Source organism: Somniosus microcephalus, chromosome 1 (genome assembly GCF_052327205.1).
Source record: "Somniosus microcephalus isolate GS21.2 chromosome 1, FLI_Smic_1.0, whole genome shotgun sequence".
Classification (NCBI taxonomy): domain Eukaryota; kingdom Metazoa; phylum Chordata; class Chondrichthyes; order Squaliformes; family Somniosidae; genus Somniosus; species Somniosus microcephalus.
The window spans coordinates 231,929,739-231,954,619 of NC_140987.1; the positions used below are offsets into that span (position 1 = coordinate 231,929,739).

At 46.2% G+C, this 24,881-nt stretch overlaps 1 protein-coding gene across 1 annotated transcript in view; it reads left to right on the forward strand.

Moving 5' to 3' along the window:
• The window catches only part of LOC147124677 (trans-2,3-enoyl-CoA reductase-like), a 287,573-nt gene extending 262,958 nt beyond the window's left edge, over positions 1 to 24,615 (forward strand). The window contains exons 9-12 of the mRNA XM_085991303.1: positions 9,422 to 9,479; positions 10,160 to 10,245; positions 10,915 to 10,960; positions 11,066 to 24,615. Coding sequence (XP_085847429.1) covers positions 9,422 to 9,479; positions 10,160 to 10,245; positions 10,915 to 10,960; positions 11,066 to 11,193 — 318 coding nt within the window. The 3' untranslated portion in view covers positions 11,194 to 24,615. The remainder of the gene's footprint in view (positions 1 to 9,421; positions 9,480 to 10,159; positions 10,246 to 10,914; positions 10,961 to 11,065) is intronic.
• The last annotated feature ends 266 nt before the right edge of the window (positions 24,616 to 24,881 follow it).

The window sequence follows — 24,881 nt, forward strand, 5'->3', positions numbered from 1 at the left end:
GGATGGCTACTTGGAGACAAGGGCTATCCCCTGAAGATGTGGTTAATGACACCATTGAGGAGCCCATCCAACGAAGCTGAGGAGAGCTACAACTCCAGCCACATTTCCACCAGAGCCATAATTGAGCAAACCATCGGTTTGCTGAAGATGCGCTTCAGATGCCTGGATAGATCAGGTGGAGCCCTGCAGTGCTCAGCAGCCAGGGTTTCCAGAATCGTCGTGGTTTGCTGTGCACTTCACAACATGGCACAGCGTCGTGGCTTGCAGATTCATGAGGACCAAGTGGCTCGTCACATATCCTCCTCCGATGAAGAGGAGGAGGAAGAGGAGAGCGAAAGCAAACATCTTGCAGAGGCCCATCAACCAGCGGCAGCAGTAGGCGAGAACATTGCTGCCCGGGATGCAAGGAACGCACTCATCTTGGCCAGATTTGCTTAGCCTAGCCAAGTAAGCACTTTTGCCTCGCAGCTTTTTACCTGAGCATCAACAATGGCCAAGAACCAGTGGATTCCTCGCAATTTGACCACCATACTGACAATTGCAAGTAATCCTAAGCCCTCAATGTGGAAGTCCCATTCACAAAATGACACACGCCACAACTACAGCAGTAGCCATCAGATTTTTTATTTACAGTAATCATCTGATGGCTTTTTAACATAAAACATAAAATTTCACCCAAGTGACTACTCTTGTGACTATTGTGACTATTTGTGCACTATCTTTCTCTTAAGCGTGTTCCTACATGGTGCTTCCCCTGTGGCTTCAGCAGATGTGGAGGCCCCTCATTCACTTTCTTGCTGCTCGTGTCTCGACACCTTTGGCAGGTGTCCTCTGGGGTTGCGAACCTGTGAGGGCTCGCCAACAGTCTGCTGCACATGTGGCTGTGCAGGGCTTGAGACGCCAATCTCAGTTGGGTGCGGACTCTGGTGGGGCTCTGCCCGAGGACTTGTCAGTGGCATAGAAGTGTGAGCGCTTGGAGAGGTGATCCCACTTCCTTGTTCTCTGCAAACAACATCCCTCTCATGGGTCAGGTCCACCTCAGCACTTGCAAGTATCTTGAGAGCACCTTGGTGCACATCAGGGGGGCCATGGGGACCCATATCTGCACTGGAAGTCCTACTCAGAAGGACTTCCATGAAGGTCTGGTTTCTGTGTTCAATAGATAATCATTGCTCCTCCAGAGAAGTCATTCTATTCTGAACACTCACCATGTTTTCTGCACTCTGGCGACTTATCTCCTCCATGGCCGCAAACATCCTCTCGTCTACTGTAGCCATCCTTTCGACGGAGGTTGCCCTCATTTTCACGGAGGTTGCCATCCTTTCCCTGGTGATGCGTTCATGTGCCAATGACTCCACAATGGCTCTGCTCATGTTCGCAATGGACACCTCCATTCGCTCCACACTCACATCGACCCTGGAGACAAAACCTGCCAGAGACTCCTGCATCTGTTCCTGGAGTTCCAGCACCGCTGATCTTATGGATGGTCCCAGAGGCAGAGGGTCGACATGCAGCTGAGCCGAGCTGGCAGAGTCCTGCGCCCACCGACGACTCTCCACTGCTGTCCCTGTCTCCACAATCTGCTGATGCTCACTTGTGAGCTGTGATACACCAGGTGTTGACTATCTCGCGATGTTCCCTCCGAGGTGTGAGTGTCTGCACTGGTGCTTGGTGCGGTGAATTCTGCTGACGCTGCACCCTCAGAGGTTGCAGCTTCCTCTGAGGAGTCTTGAGGCTCATGCTCTTCCTCCTGGATAGTGGGACGGGTGCTTGCGATTGTCCTGTAGGGGAGTAAAGGAAAGAGTCAGAGATGTGAGGCCAAGGTTACATGCACATTGCATATTGCAGATGATCATAAGTCCATCTGTTAGAGCTTCAGAATCATTATCCGCAACTCGTGCAATGTCGTTGAGAGAGATGGAGAACTATTCTGTCACCAGCTTGCTGTGATGTGCCCGTCTGTCCGCCCCCCACTTGGGAATCTTCCTCCACTCCCACGATCTCCAGGAACGCTTCCTCCCAGGTGGTGAGCTGGGCTACTGAGGGTGGCCCTCCTCCTGTCCTCGCTCTTTCCCTCTTATTGTGAGCTCTCTTTTCCTGCAATGAGGGAGACAAGTGGAGTTTGAGTGAGAATGAAGGAGTGAGTGTAAAGAATCCATAGCATAGATGCTTAGAAGGAGACAAAGTTGGAGTGAGGTGGCAAGACCAAGGGCCCTCTCTGTGTATTGTAAGTTGTAATTACATCATAGTGATAGGGAGTGTGAGGGCTGCATAGTCGGATAGTTAGGTGAATGTGACTATGGAGAGGGAGGGAATGAGTAAGGGTGCATGGATGATAGTGTCAAGTGGGATGTGGAGGAAGAGATTGCTAAAGCTGAGTGCTGGTGAGGAGAGGCAATGGGGATCAGATTGAGGATGATGGGAAATACATACTCACTTTTCCAGTGCGCAGAAGGTCACAAAACCTCTTCCTGCACTGAAGCCATTTCTGCGGGTTATTCACAAAGAGTTGACCTCCTCTGCCACCTGGATCTACACAGCCTTGGTTTGCTGGGGAGGCTTCTTCCTCCCTGAAGAAGGGAAGAGCACCTCTTTATTTGCTCTTGCTCCCTCTACTAAAGCCTGCAGGGCAACATCAACAAAACGGGGTGCAGACCTAGGTCTCTGGCTGGCCATTCTTCCTGCAGGTGACTCTAACATGCAAGGGCAAAAGCTTGGCAGTCTGCAGAAGAAGGAAGGCTTGTTGCAGACCTTAAATGCAGCAGCAATGATGACATCATCAGAGGCGACTTTCAGACTGGAAAAACTCATTGGCCATGGGTTCCCACACGTTGGAACTCAATGGCCAATTAAGTTAAAATGGCATCATGTTCCCACATCGATTTAGAATCGGGTGGCTAACACTAAATGCAGATTACACGACCCTAGCCCGCCCCAGTATCAAAATCCAACCCATTGTGTTTAATTGGAGTTTAGGATGGAATATAACACACTAGTTATATAGCAAAAACATACGACTGTGACAAGGAGCTGGTACTGGACCCTACCGGGAGCAGCAGGAGAGAGTGAGTATTTAAACTTACTTTCACGGGCTTTTTTTCAAAGGCCGGACAATCTCGCAGACCGGCGGTGGCGTTCCAGAGCTACGCCATGATTCAAAAAGTGACGCGGGCAGGAGGAAGCAGCTGATTGGGTGAGTATGGCCAAGTGCGTATTTACACTATATAGTTTGACAGTTAAGGTTAATAGTTTATAAAGTTTAGAAGGTCTTAATTTTTGTGGTTATAGTTTCTAAGGTCTCTGTTGTGTAGCGGGGATTGCTAGTAAACAAGGGCCCTTGAGTATATCATTTAATTGTAGTGTAATTAGTGGCATTGATTTGATTTAATTTAATTTAAATTAATTAAAGGGTAAGTCATGGCAGCACAGCTCGTCCCTGTGGCATGCTCCACCTGCACTATGTGGGAAATCAGGGACACTTCCTGTGTCCCTGACAACCATGTGTACGGGAAGTGTATCCAGATGCAGCTACTGGCAAACTGCATTGCGGCGCTGGAGCTGTGAATGGAAACAGGATGGAGCACTCGCGATGCTGAGGACATCGTGGATATCACGTTTAATCAGTTGGTCACACCACAGGTAAAGTCTGCACAGGCAGGAAGGGAATGGGTGACCGCCAGGCAGAGTACTAGGCGCAGGCAGATAGTGCAGGTGTCCCCTGTGGCCATTGCCCTCTCAAACAGATATACCATTTTGGATATTGTTGAGGGAGATGGCTTATCGGGAGAAGGCAGCAGCAGCCAACTTCCTGGCACCATGGGTGGTTCTGCTGCACAGGATGGGAGGAAATAGAATGGGAGAGCTATAGTGATAGGGGATTCTATTGTAAGGGGAATAGATAGGCATTTCTGTGTCTGCAAACAAGACTCCGGGATGGTATGTTGCCTCCCTGGTGCAAGGGTCAAAGATTTCTCAGAGTGGCTGCAGGGCATTCTGGAGGGGGAGGGTGAACAGACAGTTTTTGTGGTGCATATAGGTACCAACGATATAGGTAAATACCAGGATGAGGTCCTAAAAGCTGAATATAGGGAGTTAGGAGGTAAATTAAAAAATAGGTCCTCAAACGTAGTAATCGCAGAGTTGCTACCAGTGAAACGTGCTAGTCAGTGTAGAAATAGAAGGATATTTCAGCTGAAAACATGGCTAGAGGAAAGGTGCAAGGGGGAGGGATTCAAATTCCTGGGACATTGGAACCAGTTCTGGGGGAGGTGGGACAAGTACAAACTGGACAGTTTGCACCTGTCCTAGGGGGAGTGTTTGCTAGTGCTGTTGGGGAGGGTTTAAACTAAAATGGCAGTGGGTTGAGAACCTGTGCAGGGAGACAGAGGAAAGGGAAGCAAGGATAGAAGCAAAAGACAGGAAGGAGAAAAGCAAAAGTGGCAGTCAGAGAAATCAAGGGTGTAAATCAAACATGTTCACAGTAAATAATAATTCTAAAAGGTCTAAGAGTGTTTTTAAAAAAAAAAAAGCCTGAAGGCTTTATGTCTTAATGCGAGGAGCATTCGTAATAAGTTGGATGAATTAGCTGCGCAAATAGATGTAAACAGATATGATATAATTGGGATTACGGAGACATGGCTCCAGGGTGACCAAGGCTGGGAATTCAACATCCAGGGGTATTCAATATTCAGGAAAGACAGGCAAAAAGGAAAAGGAGGTGGGGTAGAATTGCTGGTTAAAGAGGAGGTTAACACAATAGTAAGCAAGTATATTAGCTCTGATGATGTGAAATCTGTATGGGTAGTGCTGAGAAATACCAAGGGGCAGAAAACGTTAGTGGGAGTTGTATACAGACCCCCAAACAGTAAAGCTGAGTTTGGGAATGGCATTAATCAGGAAATTAGAGACACGTGCAAAAAGGGCACGGCAGTTATCATGGGTGACTTTAATCTACATATAGACTGGACTAACCAAATTAGTAACAATACTGTGGAGGAGGAATTCCTAGAGTGTATACAGGAGGTTTCCTGGACCAATATCTCAAGGAACCAACTAGAGATCAGGCCATCTTAGACTGGGTATTATGTAACGAGAAAGGATTAATTAGCAATCTTGTTGTGCGAGGCCCCTTGGGGCGGAGCCATCATAATATAATAGAATTCTTCATTAAGATGGAGAGTGAAGTATTTGACACAGAGACTAGGGTCCTGAATTTAAATAAAGGAAACTATGATGGTATGAGGCGCAAGTTGGCTAGGATGGATTGGGGAACGTTACTTAAAGGGTTGACAGCGGATAGGCAATGGCAAACATTTAAAGATCGCATGGATGAACTACAGAATTTGTTCATCCCTGTTTGGCATAAGAAGAAAACAAAAAAGGAGACTCAACCGTGGCTAAAAAGGGAAATTAGGGATAGCATAAGATTCAAGGAGAGGACATATAAATTGGCCAGAAAAAGCAGCAAATCTGAGGATTGGGAGCAGTTTAAGACTTAGCAAAGGACAAAGGGTTTAATTAAAAGGGGGAAAATAGAATATGTGAGTAAGCTTGCAGGGAACATAAAAACTGACTGTAAAAGCTTCTATAGATATGTGAAGAGAAAAGGATTGGTGAAGTCAAGCGTAGGTCCCTTGCAGTCAGAATCAGGGGAATTTATAATGGGGAACAAAGAAGGGGCAGACCAATTAAATGCATACTTTAGCTCTTTCTTCACAAAGGAGGACACAAATAACCCCCAGAGATGTCGGGGAACATACGGTCTAATGAGAGGGAGGAATTGAATGGAATCAGTATTTGTAGGGAAATGGTGTTCGGGAAATTGATGGGATTGAAGGCCAATACATCCCCATGACCTGATAATCAACATCCTAGGGTACTTAAGGAAGTAGCCCTAGAAATAGTAGATGCATTGCTGGTCATCTTCCAAAATTCTATAGACTCTGGAACAGTTCCCATGGATTGGAGGGTAGCTAATGTAACCCCACTATTCAAAACAGTTGGTCGAGAGAAAACGGGGAATTATAGAATTATAGACCTGTAAACCTGACATCGGTAGTGGGGAAAATGTTGAAGTCCATTATAAAAGATGTAACAGCAGAGCACTTGGAAAACAGTGACAGGATCAGACAAAGTCAACATGGATTTACAAAAGGTAAATCGTGCTTGACTAATCTACTGGAATTTTTTGAGGATGTAACTGGTAGAATAGATAAGGGAGAACCATTGGATGTGGTGTATTTGGACTTTAAGAAGGCTTTCGATAAGGTCCCACATAAGAGATTAGCATGCAAAGTTAAAGCACATGGGATTGGGGGTAAGGTACTGACTTCGATAGAGAACTGGTTGGCAGACAGGAAGCAAAGAGTTAGAATAAATGGGTCTTTTTCCGAGTGGCAGGCAGTGACTAGTGGGGTACCACAGGGAGAGATTGGGTTGATTGAGCTTGTATTCGCTAGAGTTTAGAAGAATGAGAGGGGATCGCATTGAAACTTATAAAATTCTAAGGACTAGACACACTACATGCAGGAAGGATTTTCCCGATGGCGGGGGAGTTCAGAACCAGGGGTCACTGTCTAAGGATAAGGGGTGAGCCATTTAGGACTGAGATGAGGAGGAATTTCTTCACCCAGAGAGTGGTGAACCTGTGGAATTCTCTACCACAGAAGGCAGTTGAAGACAATTCATTAAATATATTCAAGAAGGAGTTAGATATATTTCTTAAGGCTAATGTGATCAAGGGATATGAGGAGAAAGCAGGGACAGGGTACTGAATTTGGATGATCAGCCATGATCTCATTAAATGGCGGAGCAGGCTTGAGGGGCCGAATGGTCTACTCCTGCTCCTATCTTCTATGTTTCTATCGGACAGACGGCTGCCGTGCATGAACAACTCTTATTTGTCCTCTTTCTTGTCTTATATATCTCTCTTTTTCTGAACTTCCTAAGAGTGTTAGTTTAGGGTCCACATGTGTCCACTCTCTGAAGAGTGTTAGACCACTGTTTCCACTCTTGGGAACCCCTTGCTCCACGGTCTGAGCTAAGAGTTCTTTAGCTCTTCCTTTTATTCTCTTTTTAGGGGTGGGCCTGAGATAGAATAATGGACAAGGCCATTTAACATATAGAGTTTCCCCTTAAAATAATGTGTCCAATGGCATGTTGCATTTTTTGTCTAAACTTCCTGATGAAGACCCTCCCTCAGGGGGTCTTCACAACCATTACACATGCTTTCTGTACTTGACCAGTCATGGCCTTACAGCATCTTGAGGACTGTCTTCCCTTATCTCATCCGGACCTTTCCTTCCAAGCAATAGTCTCTTATCTCATACTGTCTTGTCCCCCCTGGTGCAGCCAGTGCATGTACCAGGCACAGCTTTGAGCCATTAAATCAGAGGCCCAAGCCAGAGCTGTCTGACTCAACCAGCCACAATCCAAACCATCTCCCCTTAATCTAACAGACTATTCCATCCTAAGATGGTACCTTAACTCTCATAAATTCCTTCTATTTTATGTCCTTTACACTAATTAACTGTTAATTATCTTCACAAGCAGTTCAGTTAAACAAACTCCAAATTCTACCTTTAGCATTATAATATGGTTATTAGTAATAATGAAAGAAACATAGGATGGGCCTTCATTGGCGAAATTAAGGACACAACAACAGAGTCAAAATCCTAAACTTACAAACAACAGACAGCTATCCTGTTGTTAGCTGACAAGGCCATACTGTGGGCCCCTGTCTGGAATGTTATGCCTCATCTAATCTAACTAACTGAAGACGTTTTGTTTCAAAGTCTAATACAAGCCTCCAGGAAAATGAAACTTACACAGTCCTAGTACAACACGACTTATCCCCTTACTTGTCCCAAGCACTAATACAATCATTTAAACCCAGTATTATGCACGTTACATTTTCATTTGCACAATCATATATATTTTTAGCTACCCCTAATTTCTAACAAGGAGTATTCCTACATGGCAGACCATAATAAAATTAAATATTTTTGCCCCAAAATATGTTTCATTTTTTAGGTTCAGTATGAAAAAACCTTACAAATGAAAAAAACACAATCCGAAGAGTCTTAGCTTATTTATAAATTATTGTTTAATCCATAATGTTAATAGAAAAGATTATGAAGAACCTGCTTCCTCCAAAATAACAATTAATGAAACAAAATTTTGGGGAATAACTGATAACCTCACTGTAAAGTTTGCTACTTCTTTACATTGAAAAACCGTTTCGATGCGAGGAGGACAAACAAAATTTGTGGATTGGGACTGAATTTTATTTCCCACTTCATGCAAAATTCTGACCACCTCAAAATATTCTTTTTCCAGCATTGCAATGTGAATGTTGCTAATCACATACAAATAGATTTCATGAAGTTGACTTCAATGGAGCGTTAAATTGGGCAGGGGTTCTGATCCAAATCTGTCCCGTTTCCACCTGGTGGGTTACGTTAGAATCTGGGGTTCAGGATCTGCATAGGGGCGAAAGTGGTTTGTACATCGCTGTTATTTTCTCATATGCTAAAAATGGAATAATTATTTTTATATATACAGGAAACTTTGTGCTATCCGGCACTGACGGGACCGAGCTGTTGCCGTTCCCTCAAAACTGCCGGACAAACCAGCATTAATGTTGAAGCATACGGAGCTTTTCAGCTCCGTATCTGGCAACAAACACTGTTGCTTAGCAACAGCTTCTAAACAGTCGGCCGTACCTTGGAAGCGCCTCTGTCGCTTAGCAACAGCTTCAGAGAGACTTTGCAGAGCCTGACTGTTGAAAAAAAAAAGCCACGAGAAGAAAAAAAAACTAACAAAACGGCTCCTGATTTTTGCCGGTGGCTCGAGCTTGTCGGACATTTAGCCTCCGGATAACACAAAGTTTCCTGTAAATCATAAATGTGCCACCATATTGTGCAGCTGTGTGGCTTTGATAGGTGTGGACATTAAAGAAAAAAATGAACATTTATGTTTTCCTCCTTTGGCACACATACCAGAAGAGATTTATCATGGCAAACTGGGTAAGTCAAAGGCACAGTGTTAGATCATTAATTTGCCTCACTGCAAGCTCCTTTTGTCATGATGTATAATGCATAAAATCTTGGCTTGGGCATTTACTTAAACTTATTCTTTGTTTTAAAGAAGCAGTTATGGTCAAAGCCAACAGTGATGAACATTAATTATCTCTGCCTTCAAAATGGACCATAACTCATGAGAAAGGTATCTCAGAAGTCTCGAGCAGAGCTAGTTATCAAATCTCTGTCCTGGCCAAGACAAATTCTCAATTTATCTCACAGCCTAATTACACATTCTGCAACTGTGTAAGATGGTTAATTCCACTAATGCATTGTACCTGGCTTTATCCATTAACTGATGAGTTATTCAAAGCAAATAATAATTGTACTCTTCCCTCTAGGTCTGTGGAGCTGGAAATTATTTTACAAATGTTGTTTTAGTTCAGGTGCATAAAACAGGTAAGTACAATTTTCATTTAATTGCCATTTACTGCCTGTTATTACATTGTACTAACTTGTAATGACATAACAATAGCAGCAATCCTTGGTTTTCCCCTTTATTCACTGCAACACTTAGCGCGATCTGACATTTTGTCTGGTTTGAATTGAATGATTTCCAAATTATCTTGAATTTTAAGCATTGGCTTGCACAAGTGTTATCCGTGGCTCATTGGTAGCACTCTCGCCTCTGAGTCATGGGTCGTAGGTCCCACCCCAAAGCTTTGAGCACATAATCCAGGCTGACACTCCAGTTCAATACTGAGGGAGTGCTGCACTGTTGGAGGTTCTGTATTTCGGATAAGATGTTAAAGTGAGGCCCCGTCTGCTCTCTCAGGTGGACATAAAAGATTCCATGGCACTATTATGAAGAGGAGCAGGGGAGTTCTCCCTGGTGTCCTGGCCAATATTTTTCACTCAACCAACATCACTAAAATAGTTTATCTGATCAGTATCTCATGGTTAATTGTGGGATCTTACTGTACACATAATGGTTGCTGTGTTTCCCAAATTACAATGGCACTACACATCAAAATAATGGATAAATTGGCTGTAAAGCGCTTTCTGACTTGAAAGGCATTATTTAAATGTAAGCTATTTAGTGTCAAGTGCTGTAATATCTGTATTTTGTTTTCCTTGAGGTACTAAGACTCATTTTGTAAGACCCACATACAATCCTTTCACATGGCTTTTCAAACTGGTCTCCTGCCCTAACTACACATATGAGGTAATTAATTATTTGATCATTTTATTGTATCAAATCACTTGGCTGACTGATATAGACTGATTTGAATGATGTTTTACGCCAAGCCCATGCAGCCTAGCTTCACAATGTTTGAGATGGTAATGTACAACTAAAAGAAATTCTCCCAATTACCCTGCAAAATTAATCTGTAGAAGTATAAAACACCAAAAAGTGGCAGAAGCAGGATTACTGGCACCTGGAGATAGTGACAAACTTCTTGATGAATACTGGTGCAGTATCTCCCTTGAAGCCCTGATGCTCCCTCCACCGCTTTTGAATACTGGATCTCAGAGCCTAACAGACGGTCACATGTCCAGAATTTGAACTAAGCAAATGTGGGAAGCATGCCGTAAGCATCAAATTGCCACACGCTGCGCTGCCAAAATCTGCCCTGGCAAACATCTAGGAGGCAGGAGCGTGGTGGAAGGCATTCCACAATGGCTTGCCGTCAATCCCCACCCCAATCCACTGAAAAGACGGTGGGGATTGGTTGGGAAGTAAAAAGACTAGGCCGCTGTCATTACCAATTGAGACAGATGGGGACGTTGTATTCTGTTATCTGTGGAAGAGTTTGGAAAGCATTGGTATCTGTTGATCAGAAATATGCTGCCTTATAATGTACGTTAATTCATGTTCTCTTACTTGCTGCAGATGGGAGCCTGGATTAGCTTCACTGTTATGACCCAAACACTTCCAGGTAAAGCACAAAGCTATTCACTTATGGTGCTAATGATTTAAAATACATTTTCATGCAGGAAACACATGCATATGTGCTAATAATCTTGTTTTGTTTTCTTTTTAGTTGCTGTCTTTGCTCTCATGGTATCTCTCCAGCTGATCTTATGGGCTCAAAGGAAGCATTGCAAATATCAGAAAGATTTTAAAAATTATCCCAGCTACAGAACGGCTATGATCCCATTCATATTGTAAGCTCCTGAAGTCAGTGGAGTAGATCTTGACTTTGTGGGATAGTGTAAAACGGGTGATCGTGACTCAGTAGCCTGTTTTATATCTCTCCCCATTGACTTCAATGAAAATAAAAATGGGGAGAGCTGTAAAATGGGCTGCCGACTCGCTATCACCCGTTTTACACTATTGCACAAAGTCAAGATCTACCCCAGTGTCTCCTGTTAATGTGAAAGAGGGAAAAAAACAGAGAAGGTCATAGTGACAGTGGTACCATGGACATTCTGTGAACATGAAAGACACTATAAATACAAGAGGGGCCAGAAATTGCTGGAAAAATAATGGCAAATTAATGGCGCTCACCTTTATTAGTTCTTAAAAAATCCAGTAATTTGTGGTGAAGAATAGATACGCCATGAACTCCGATTCTCCACAAATTGCTGGATCATTTACACTGCTCCATTGTTAACCTTGACAAAAGTGAAAAAATTGCAACCTCGCTATGAGCCTCCCCATTGAAATTAATTGTGTCTCATTAAATTGCTGGATTTACACTGTTAATACGAATTAATCTCACCGCAGGTTTTTAGGCTGGTAATTCATGTCATAAGGACCCTGTTAATCATGTCATTTATAGTCCTGACATGGCCATGCTCAACCTTGGAGGAACAACAAAGCTGTGGAGTCTTACTCCAGCAGGTAGTGAATTGTTCTTAGAGGTTTTTTAAAAAACTTTATATCTGTCTTGGCAGTATTTTGTATGCCAGTCTTGCCATCCACACTCCCGTTAGTGTCGGAAGGCAATCATTTTCAGGATGCAAATCTGTTTCGGCACTCAGAATGGCAAATTGGAGAGATTTCTTTCAGAAAATAATTTTGTGGCACAGTACATGAGTAATTTGAGTAAGTATAGCATGCTTGGGAGGAAAAAGGTGACTTTGGACCTATGCTGTCCACCATTGAGATTTTCCTTGCGTCATGTCTGGATCTGTTGTAGATTAATTGATAGAGACTGATTGCTATGATTAGTCAGCAACGCCGTTATTGTTGTATCATGCGACTACCAGGGTGGTAAATGGTGAACTGTTGGATGTCCTATGTTCCTATGAAAGTAGTTCCACTGTTGCTGATCATGATAGACAGGACTGCTGGTTCTATACTTCATGGGTCAAGAATGTTTGTACATTTCACACACCTACCCTGCCATTCACTTATTAACTTCTCAAGGATACAATACTACAATATCCTCTTCTGCTTGTTTTTTTAATAGTACTTTTCTTACTTTTCCTTTCATCTCCCTTTTCTCTCTCTCTTAATCCACCCTCTTTCATTTCCTCTCTTTCTGTATCTAATTTACTCTAATTCACCCTTTTTCCTTCTCTGTTGTTCACTCTATTAATTTCTCTATCCTTCTCTTCATTAGTTAAGGCGATAGACCATTGGGCATGATGTTATTGAGGTCCCAGATGCGACAATGGCCATAATTTGCTAGAGCGGGTCATCTTAGTTAGACTTTTTCCCTCACACTTTGCCTGCGGTTAACAGGGCGGTAACCACCTCAAAATGGGGTCAGTAGCCTCACCATCCCGGTAACACCAGCAATGCTGCTGGCTCCATTTTCAGGTTTCCAAAGTGCCTGCCTGTTTTAGCTGATAGGCCCCTTATAATATGGGAATTAAGGTCCGATGATGTAAAGAGGTCCCCAATTACCATTCTAGGTTGGAACAATGGATGATGGAACCAAAGAAACAGGAAGCCGCTTCCTTCCTGTGGGTGGCCTGTTCACCTGCTCTAAAGAGCAGGTTAATATGGGGCACACAAGGAAGGAAGCGGAATCAGAGTGAAAAGTGACTCCCGGTATTTTAACTGCATCACCACCTGTTTTTCGTCAGGTGAGGGCTGGTAAAATCGAGGCCATGGTCCTTCAAGTGTTTCTCCCTCCCCAAAAGAAAAATAATTTCAGGATGTATTTTCACAAAGGCATTGTCTCTTGAAGATTTATAATTAGTTCTGCTCTGTAAGCATTAAGGTTGTAGTGTAGCTTGTAGTATCTCTCATCTTATACAATACACTTTGTAAGCGGGTTTTGACCTTTGCCCAATTGCTAGACAGACGGTTCAAATCACCCCGGCCTTACGAAAGTTCTATACCCGGGAATTATTATTCAGAGTGTGAATGAAATAAGCCACGGACAGGAATGCTTCGGTGGCTAAATCATGCACTACTAAATGAAATCACTGTCGCTGTGGAGAATAAAATCCAGGTTACAAACAACAGTACAAAACTGGGTACTATAACCAGCAGTAATTCCCTTGTTGCTATGGTGGACTCTAATTCCACACCTACCAATGAATTACCCAGTCACATAAGCCCCTTCGCCTGGCTGAACCAAACGAAGCTCCCACCCTCGGAATAGCCCAAAAACTTCACTTCTGAGAAAACTCTGAGCCCTTACAGCTCACAGGTTACCAGCTTGGGACACTCGAGACTGTGCTTACCCCCACACGCGGTCGGTTTCGATCGCTCCGCTCGGCAGCTTCCCTGGTACTTCTTGTTAGGTCGATCTTGTTGGAGTGGGAGTGAGAGAGAGAGGCTACCCCTATCTTTCCCGCCAATCTTTAAAATCATTTTGTTTCTAAGCACTCCGGTGCTTAATCAGTGATGGGTCATCATCGGACCCATGAGTATTCCGTAATTGGATTAATGGCCCTAAATCTGGGACATATCTTTCGGTCTTTGTGTTGGAAAAAAAACTGGCTCTTTTTCGGCTGGCTGAGGCCAGTGGGTTCATTGTTCTGCTTCTCTTCTGAGATGGAGGTGAGAAGTGCTTTTGCATATTAGAGTGGTTTTCTAATAAGTTCAATGGCCCCCTTCCTTTATCCAGGACTGTCGGGCGAACCCATACATTCTGGATGACTGACAGTTCTTTTGTCACAGCCAACTGCCATGCGTTCTCTGGAGTTTAAACAAACTAGTCGCCCACGCATCTGCACAGGGCGATCCCACTACAGGGAAAAACACCCTCAGCCCTTAAATTCTATAAAAATTCTCGACTGAGTCCATTCTTCAAACAGAGACTTTGCGATCTCTTCAGTCCCCCGTTTGATGCTATTCTTTCTACAAAGCATCATTCGACAAGAGAGCAAAAGCCAAAGTCTCCCACAAGTGAAGTTGTTTCCCTGATTTTATGTTTTAAACCCCAGAACTGTACCCCTTACTGCGTGTCATAGTTCCCTTCTACCGAGTCAAAACATCAGTGAAACGGCTTCATAACACATTCAAACGGCTGGGTACCAATTCCCACCGACAAACTTCAAGTCAAAATACAGAACATTAATAAGATCCACAGGATGTTACCAAAAAGTCACCACGCACATCACACAGTGCAGCATTGACAGGTGGTAACACATCACAAAAATGCAACAGCGCACATCGCGCAATACAGAGTGTAAAACTATAACCAGAATACAATAAACTTGCTTACAAAACTTTGGTACATTACAAGTTTTGGCAGGGAGAAACCATCATCAATATAAATCAATTACACCTTTCCGGATCGATCTAACACCCCTTGCCACTGCACTCGGAGCATCTGGCTCCGTCGCCTGCAGCTGGAGTAAAACAAGTAGCTTACAAGCAACAATTGTATGATCACTAATGCATGGGAACAGATGCGGATCCAGGGAGGAATCTCTATACTCAGACCGATGTCCCACCATGGTGGCGAGACAATCCCCTTGATCTCCTCCTCCACTTCTACTGTCTTTTGCTCTAAAGTGTAAAAATGTTTCTGGGAGCGCTCAACGGCCTTTATTAACTCAGTGAGGTGTTCTGGCAGGAAAGGAATTGAGTACCCGAAATGCTCCACATAGTATGGTTGGACCGCCCACAATCTACAGGGACAGGGTAGGCTTCAGAAGCTAAACAAAGCTGGCACGGGCTCAACGAATTGCTATACGGCTACAGTGTGGCGAGATACTTGTTGCTTAACCATGAAGGGACCGACCTTGCCTCAGGTCCTCCAGATTACTGCGGCCCTCGCCCAGCAACCATGCTCCATACAACACAAACACCTCATTCCGTGCAGCCTGCTCCAAGGCATTCCTTTCCTCCTGTACCAAATCATTAACAGTTTTTGCGTGCCTCTCCAGCTCCGCAATGACCTCCTTTAAATGAACGGTCATTGCCTGGTCCTCATAAAGCTCTGAACCCACCACTGTATTCTCTTCCCCTAGAATGTTACGCAGTTGGTTCTTTAACCCAGTGATCTGCATCTGGAGTAGTGCATCATCCATAATATTAACAATACCCATTCCTGTACTGAACGCTGTGGCTACATCATTCCAGGTCCCACTTCTCTGCCTCCCGGACCCCACACTATCCCCAACATTCAGATTATAAAGCTGTTCTTTCTCTATATTTCCATAGTCCAGTTCATAAAAATCCTGAAACATCGTTTTTAACAGAGCTTCATAAAGCTTCTCCATGTTCCTTGGACACCACACAGGCAGATGGACTTCAGTCAGGTTCAGGATCACGGATGCCACGGCGTAGTGCACGTTCTGAAACAACACTTTGTCAGTAGGGATTAACACCAACCCATTCCCTGGACCCCTGGTGGTGGTGGGACACCCATCTACAGTCGTCTGTACTGTCGGGGCTCTGGGCGGGGGCTTCCCGGTGCATGAGCTCTGTGGCATTGATGGTGTTTGGGGGTTTTGGGATTACACAAGAGTCCACACTCCGATCCCAACCCCGGCGTCCTGCCATCACCTGCTAAACGCAATCGACACACCCGCTGGGCAGATCTTTTCCGACCCCCACATACACACATAAACCTCTTCCTCGGATTCCCACCACTTATCCCAACACACATTCACTCCTCCCTGAGAACCCGTGATCGTCCGGTACATGTCATTACTTAGTCTTTCCCAGTCAGCTGTCTGGTCCCCTGAATCCGCGCTCAGTGGAATGTGTCCCCTACATCTAAGGCACACTCATTTACCCTCTGTCACCCTAACCCGAGAGGTGGTAACCCCTATTGTCGGGCATGGGATGGACACTTCACTATCGGTGAACCTTTCATGGCTGGAATACCAGGTGGAATTCGACCCCAGCCATCCAGGCCATCTTCCCTCGTGGAGATAGACGCCCGCCCCATCATTCGAGCCACCTCCAGTGGTCATGGTTGGTCCGTCTCCACCGGTGCAGCCGAAGAGAACCGATTCCTCGGTGTCACCCCTGTGACTCGTGCTAGCTTCAATCATGACGATCAGGACTACCATGGCTGACTTCATCTTGTTCTTAGGCGTTCCCTGAAAACACACAGAATGCAACATTGTCCTTGGGTGATGCCTCACCTTTCAAGACGCAGCTACACACGATTAAAATCCAAACTATACAGACAAGCTAAGGCAACAGATGGGAGAGAAAGAAGTTATGTACAGCGCCACCCATCTCCGGGTGGCCACACTAGGTCTCCTCGACCCTGGGCCTCTTACGATTCCGGTTTCCTTCGTTCACCGGTGTGTAAGGAGGCATCCACGGTACCCTCGGCCGTGGGATCCTGGCACTCCTTCTCACTCCTGCCCCCACAGGTGGAACGACTGGTACCTCTGTGGGCTCCTCACAGTCCCAGATTATGGGCTGGAGACCCACACCTGTAGCGCAGCTCACCACTCCCTGCTGTTTCCTCCTCTTATCAGCTCTTTCCCCAGGGTTGAAAAGCTTGCACTGATTGATATGGAACCACTTAGTGCGTCGGGGCATTTTGACCGCATATACCATTGGACTCGCCCTATCCACGATACTGTACGGTGCCATGTATAGCAGTTCAAAAGTCCCTACCCTGGCGAAGTTTCTAACCATTACTTGATCTCCAACCTTCCACTCATAGTGCCTCTGAGGCTCAAGAAATTAACGATTTCTACGATGTTGCTTCCCCATGTTACTGGCAGCCTGCCAATGGATCTGTCTGAGATGCTGAAGCAAATTCTTAACAAACCTGCCCAGTTCACCTCCCTCAACTGACCTTCCATGAGAACCAGGGCCAGTACATGGCTGGACATTTTCATGACCCTGCCAGTCATGAGCTCATGCAGGGAATACTCTGTGCTTCTAGACGGGCTAGCTCGGACCCCCATCAGAACTAACGGCAAGCCCTCCGCCCATTTTCTAGGTGAGTCTCCCGTCTCCTTCCGTAACCTTTCCTTGATGGTCCTATTCATCCGCTCCACAATCCCCGATGACTGTGGGTTGTGTGCAACTTGCCATTTACCCTCTACACCTAGCTTCTTCAGAGTCGCCTGCATGACTGCCCCTGTGAAGTGACTCCCCTGATCGGACTCCACATACTGTGGTAGCCCGCACCTAGAGAACATTTCTCTCACTAGAATCCTTGCAGTCCCCAAAGATGTGGCTGTTCGGCATGGGAAGGCTTCTTCCTTTACCGTAATACCTGCCACTCTGTACGGACCCTCTACCTTGTCTCCCTTAGCCAGCGTCTCCAGAACAGTCTTTAGGGCGGGATCCTGTGCCTGGACCATCTTTAGGTCCGGGGCCAATGCTACCCCTGCACTCCCTTGGGTCCCACCTCTGTCTCTGATTGCTGCTACCAGACTCGACCCATATGGATCCCAAAACGTGCCCGTTCGAGCACCCTCTTTGGCCAGCACGTCGGCCTGCTGGTTGCCCTCTGCATGGGGTTCTGTCTTAGAATGGGCCTTGATTTTGTGGATATAGAAACCCCCCTGGGTTCCTATTAATGTTATGATCTGCCACAACAATGGCTTGGTTGCTAGGGGGTTCTCGTCTGCAGATGTGAACCCGCGACGAGACCAAATGGCTAACTATTCTGTACACAAATTGCAAGTGAACATGCTGTCCGAGCAAATTGTGTAGGGTGTAAGGAATTCTTCAGGGTGGGTAACCACATACACCACCGCCGACAGTTCAGCGTGCTGGGCGCTCATGGTGCTCGGGAGTTTAATGGCCTTGGCAATGCCTGCCTTTGGGTCAAAAATCCCGCATCCAGTGTGTCGCTCCCTGGCCACCACTGTACTGGACCCGTCTACATAGATCTTGCGGCCCGTAGGATGGATCCCAGGCCATAACCCTATGTCTACGTCCCATACCCCTTCAACAGAACATTTGTGGGCCACCCCTGGGTAGATCAAATTTGCGGCGAGCTTGGGCTCACAGAGGCCTTTCACACTCAAATTCATCTGAGAGAGCAATAAAGTCCAGCGAGCAATGCATGCACTGCTCACTGTGCCGTCCTTTATCCTGCCATCCAGAAGCATCTGAGTGGGCGTATGCTGGGTTAAGAGAGTTATCGGGGATGCCCCCATGAAGATTTGTGATCTCCTCACGGCCCAATGTGTGGCAAGCAGATGCCTCTCACAATTGGAGTACCCCCTCTCCACATCTGTGAGGATTCTTGATGAGTATACCACAGGCCTCAGCTTGCCATGCCGCTCCTGGAGCAGCACTGTGCTCAAACTGTCCCCTGTGGCAGCTACCTCTAAAATGAACTCCTTTCCCCCATCAATCGCTCCTAAAGCCGGTGCGGTCTGTAGATCTCGCTGCAGACGACTAAAAGCTGCCATGCAGTCCTCATCCCACTCCCAGCCCACTCCCTTGTGGAGGAGCCGGAGTAGAGGAGCTGCCGTAGCGAAATAGTCCTCTATAAAATCCCTGCAGTACCCTGTGAGTCCTAGGAAGGATCTTACCCCCGTTACCGTGGTCAGGGCAGGTAGCTCCTTTACGGCCTTCCTCCTCACCTCATCGATGGCCCTCTCCCCAGCATGCACAGTCAGCCTGAGGAATTTTACTTCCTGCTGGCCGATCTGTGCTTTCTTGGGATTAACCTTGAACCCAGCTTCCTTTAACAGACTCAGTAGTTCAGCCAGCAGTGGGCCATGCTCCTCCCCCTCGTTGGAGAACAAAAGCAGGTCGTCCACGTACTTCACAAGCTGCTGCGGTCTGCTGAACCCTTTTAAACAGTTGGTCATACATTGGCGGAAAATAGATGGACTATTGTGAAACCCTTGGGGAAAGCCGGTCCATGTGTACTGCTGACCCTTGAAAGTGAAAGCGAACTGATACTGGTCCTCCCTTTTGAGAGAGATAGACCAGAATCCATTCGAAATTTCCAGCACCGTGAATGTTTTTGTGGATGTTGGGATACTCCTGATCAGGTCGGCTACGGCTGCGACGGTGGGGGCACAGGCTGGGATGTTCTTGTTAAGAACCTGGTAGTCCACAGTGGCTCTCCACGAATTGTCCGGTTTCCTAACCGGCCAAATCGGAGACTTCACATGGGTCGCTATGTGTCTCAACACACCCTGCTCAACCAGTGATCTCAATGCCGTCTCTAAATCCGTCTCTGCCTCTCTGGGGAAGTTGTACTGTTTCTGTGGTCACGCCATGGGGTCTCCTTCTACTCTGACTTCCACCCTTATTACCCTCCCACAGCCATGCTTGTGTGTAGCGAATGCCGCGAGGTTGGCTCGCACATGCGCTATGTACTCCGCCGGGGTAGAAGTGACCAAATGTTCAAGGTCATAAATACCCTTGGGCTTCATCGTACACACGGTTCCCTTGCCTTGCTTCCCTGGTATAACTACCACCTCCATCTCCTCTCTCTCATGCATACTGCCCCCCAAAGACCGTGATTCCAGAAATCCACCAATATCTTGTGGGCCAGTATGAAGTCTGCCCCCAAAATGCCTATTCCCTCCCGCTCCCACTGCATCAGGGCACATTTCCACCCCGTATGGAGTATGCCCAGATCGATGGCTAGCGGGATGGAGAAAGACCCAGCCTGTTCATTCCCGGTGAACCCTACTAAGTTATATGGTATCTAATTACTGTACTAAGTTTTTTTTTAATCCACACTTTCGTCGGGGCTTTTTTCTTCCTTCCCACATGGCAGCTGTCCTTCATTCTGCCAGGACCATTCACACTTCATCTAGAGCCATCCTTTATTCCTTGAATATCTCTTAATGGCCCAGTAATTCCGGGCACAACGCGTGAGTACGGACGGGGTACTCACGCGTGTGCCCGGAGGAATTGCCAGTTTTCAGCATGCACTGTGCATGCGCTGAAAACCGACATTTCCTGTCCTCTGACCCAAGGGGTTAAGAGGCAGAATGCGCGCGACTGCATAGGCAGCGCGTGCGCAGTGAAATTCCTTTTTTTCAGCGTTGCGCATGTATAAAGGCCTCCGGTCTTTACGCATTGAAAAACCACATGTAAGTACTTCGTTTTTCAGGTAAGTGGGCTTTTAGTACAATTGAGAAAAAATTTTTCCACAGGTTTGTTATTTTTAAAGAATTTACAATAAGGTAAGTTTAGTTTTAGCCCCGATTTAAAAAAAAAAAAAAAAAAAAAAAAAATTTCAAATTTTAAAATTATTGTTTAAAATAGTTTTTCAGAGATCTTTATTGTTCATTTAAGTAGTGCAATGTTTATTTTTAATTTTCTTTCAGTTCTAAGTAGTGTTTTGGGGCCAGGAGTTTTCATGAGTTTGACAGCTCTTTCTGTCAAACTCATGAATGAGTTTCCCTCCCCTGATTGGCTGCACAGTGCTCACCTGATCCCAGCCGGCACATCGCACTAACTACGCCGCTGGATCAGGTAAGCACATCGCGCCGACATCTGAACCGGGCCAGTGACAGGAAATGCGAGCAGGCCCGGGCTTCAGATGTCGGCGCACAGGGTGAGTGCACATCGGGGGCTTGCACACGCGGCAAGCTCCCGATCTTAATTTCAGGGCCAATGTCTCTCAATGTCTCGTAATCTCTCCTGCTTTCTATCCTATCTCTGACCTTCCCTTTTGTTCTTTCATCCCCTCCCCCTTTTCCCAGCCCCCACTTGCTTTAAAATCTATTCCTTTTCCTGCTTTTTTTCCAGTTCTGACGAAGGGTCTTCGACCTGAAACGTTAACTCTGTTTTTCTCTCCAAGGATGGTGCCCTGGCCTGCTGAGTTTTTCCAGCATTTTCTGTTGTTATTTCGGATTTTCAGCATCCGCAGTATTTTGCTATCGTAAGTTATATGGGACCCCGCTCAATAGAGGTGATGTGGTCAGGTTATCTGCATAGATAATGCTGCTTGATGCTCCAGTATCCAGCAGATAGGTCCCTTGCACCTTCTCCACCCCATCTTCATGCACGGTCTCTTCCAAGCATCATAACTTAGTGGGCACAGGAAAACCGGCTGAGAAGCCCCTAGTCATAGGTCAGGATTGTTCGGGGTGGATGGGAGTACGCTGCCCGCTGCCGTGTCCACCCTACCCTGCCCTGCCAGAAAGACTGCACGGAGAGCAACCACTAATACCGCGAACGGATCAGTGCTACTTCCTGCCACAGCTGCGGCTTTCTGCACTGGCACTGGAGGATCCCCTTTCCCGCTCCTTTTGTCAGAGACTGGGCAGTCTCTCCTCCAGTGCCCTTTATTCCCGCACCAATAACAACCCTGCTTCATCCCTGAGCTACTCCCTTCCTGGCGCCACTCTCTTCTAACGTTGCCTCCACTAGGCTTTAACTCGTGTACTCTGCCCTTTGGTTTGTCATCCTCACCCCTACCATTCTTAAAAGAGAGAGTTAACTGCCGGATCTCACACTCTTCTGTGGTCTGGGGATCCCTGGAATCGAATCGTCCCTCTGCTTTGGTCTTGATCCTGGGCAGGCTGTTCGCCACCAGGGTCCTCAGCCAATGAGCCCTAGGCTCCCCTTGCAGCTGCGCCTGGTCGGGCACCCCTGCACAGGCCCTCCGGTAGACGGGCCAAAGCCTGTCTGTGGAAAGCCTGCGGTGCCTCCCCAGCTGACTGCAGTGTCCTTTCCACTCGGGAGAAGGGACTTCCATCATTGAGGCCCATAGTCCCTATAATGTCATCCTTTATCCCCTTAACATACCCTGTCCCCTCTTGCTACCCGCTGAGAGCAACTGGTACATCCTACTATCCAGGGAAAATTAAAGTAATTTGGCTGTCTCAGCTTCGTTACAATTATTGATCCCCCCCACCTGCTCCACATCCGTAAAATGGTTAAGTGGGTCCCCTTTGCTGGTCAGTTTGGTCAGGTTAGAGACCATTGCCTGCAGCTGGGGGGTCATATATGGAACCATGAAGTCACTCTGCATTGCTCCTTGCTCTTGACCGTCTACGGGCACACCGTATTGTCGCTGCCAGCCAGGGCACATGGGTCCTGGTCCCGGCACATCGGGCAGTGGTCAAGCGTCCTTCTCTGCCTCACAGTCCTCCTTATCTCCCTCCTGCTCTTCCTCATCTACCTGGGCCACTCCCGAAGCTACCAAGCAGACCATCCCTTTGGCCTTAGATAGTGCATCGGTCAAATTCCAGATCTGCTCCTGGTAAGGACCATGATTACCCTTATCAAACCCTCCAGTGCTGGCGACTCTGTATGCCACCTGAATATCCTTCCAGCCTCTCCCAGCACCTTTACCTCACTCGACAAGCGAGCGTTCTCCTCCCTAACCACCCTCTCATTCCCCTTTGCCTCAGTTACCTGGCATTGCAGGAACTCCTTACGGTTACAGAAGGTTTCATCCTGGCATATTCTTCCCTGCTTCTCATCCCTTAGCTCCGTGCATAACCTGTTCCCTACTACAGCCCTTGCATCTGACTGTGCCTCAGACTCCTTGAGCTCTGCCTCTAACTTAGCCACCTGCTTATCTAGCAGTTGGACTTGTCTTTGTAGACAGACGAGCCACATCGCCTTTTCAATGCTGTGCCTGTGCTCCTTGCCCTCCGTCCATTCTGCCGCTACATCCACCGGATGCTCAGCACACAACAAGCCTAGCACCCACTTCTTAGTGACATTTACCTTCTTAAACACATGAAGAAATCCTTTCCTCCATTTGGGATCTTTCGCCAGAAGCGCTGTCCATGACTGATTTACACTCCTTTAAATGAGGTCCTGCCGCGGGTTGCCAAGAGATTTAAGCGGTTTTCGATCCTAGCCCAATTGCTTGATGGACGCTTCAAATCGTCCCCACCTTATGAAAGTTCTGTACCCAGGAATTATTATTCAGAGTGTAAATTAAATAAGTCACGGACAGGAATGCTTCGGTGAAAAATCAAATTTATATTTATTTGGTCCAACATACACTGGCTAAAACATACACTACTGAACGAAATCAGTGTCTGTGGAGAATAAAATCCAGGTTACAAACAACATACATACAGTACACAACTGGAGACTATAACATGCAGTAATTCCCTTGTTGCTATGGTGGACTCTAATTCCACCCCTACCAACGAATTACCCAGTCGCATGAACCCCTTCGCCTGGCTGAACCAAACGAAGCTCCCACCCTCGGAATAGCCCAAAAACTTCACTTCTGAGAAAACTCTGAGCCCTTACAGCTCATGGGTTACCGGCTTGGGACACTCGAGACTACGCTTTCCCCCACACGCGGTCGGTTTTGATCACTCTGCTCGGTGGCTTCTCTGGTGGTACTTGTTAGGTCGATCTTGTTGGAGCGGGAGCGAGAGAGAGAATGGAGTCTGGCTACCCCTATCTTTCCCGCCAATCTTTAAAATCCTTTTGTTTCTAAGCACTCTGGTGCTTAATCAGTGATGGATAATCACCGGGCCCATGAGTATTCCGTGATTGGATTAATGGCCCTAAGCCTGGGACATATCTTTCGGTCTTTGTGTTGGGAAAAACTGGCTCCTCTTTGGCTGGCTGAGGCCAGTGAGTTCATTGTTCTGCTTCTCTTCTGAGATGGAGGTGAGAAGTGCTTTTGCATATTAGAGTGGCTTTCTAATAAGTTCAAGTTCAATGGCCCCCTTCCTTTATCCAGGACTGTCGGGTGAACCCATACATTCTGGATGACTGACAGTTCTTTTGTCCCAGCCAACTGCCATGCGTTCTCTGGACTTTTAACAAACCAGTCCCCCATGCATCTGCACAGGGTGATCCCACCACAGGGAAAAATACCCTCAGCCCATAAATTCCACAAAAATATTCGCGACTGAGTCCATTCTTCAAACAGAGACTTTGCGATCTCTTCAACTTCACCTTGTAAGATTTGGCACTAACTCAGCGACTCCAAAAAGGAATTTTTTGGCATTAAAATGGCCTTGCACACAGCCAGCACATAGCAGAAAAATCACAGTGCTCCACAGTTTGTGCTGTTCATTCCAAGCCCCTCTGGCCATGAGGAGCCTCACAAAATTTACCCTGGAATGGTTTTGCTATCAAAATTGTTGTTTTTATTTCATTTTCCTGATTCAATGTCTGCCACATCACAGATTGTTTTTTAAAATAATGCCATGAAGCGGTGAAAATATAAGGTAAATTTGGGCGATTGTCTTATCTTGATTCTTATTGCATTGGAGTTATGGCCTGTTCTGTACCAAAGATCCCACTGATACCTGTCCAGTTCACCTGAATAAATAAATTTATACAATTGATATACATTACTTGTGTTGCATTCAAATCATTTTGCTGCTTTACATTTTACTGAATTTATGTGACAACTGCCATTTTCTTTTGGAGCCTGTTTTAGAAGTTCCTGGAAATCTCAGAGTGCATAGCTGTAAGATTGATATACTTGAGTTCTACTTCTAGTTCGCGATGACCCATCTCACGCTGAAGCAATCATAAACTTTAAGTGGGGAGATTTTCGGTCTGGGCTCCAAGCAGGCACAATATCAGCATTATGCCCGCATCGCCCACCCAAC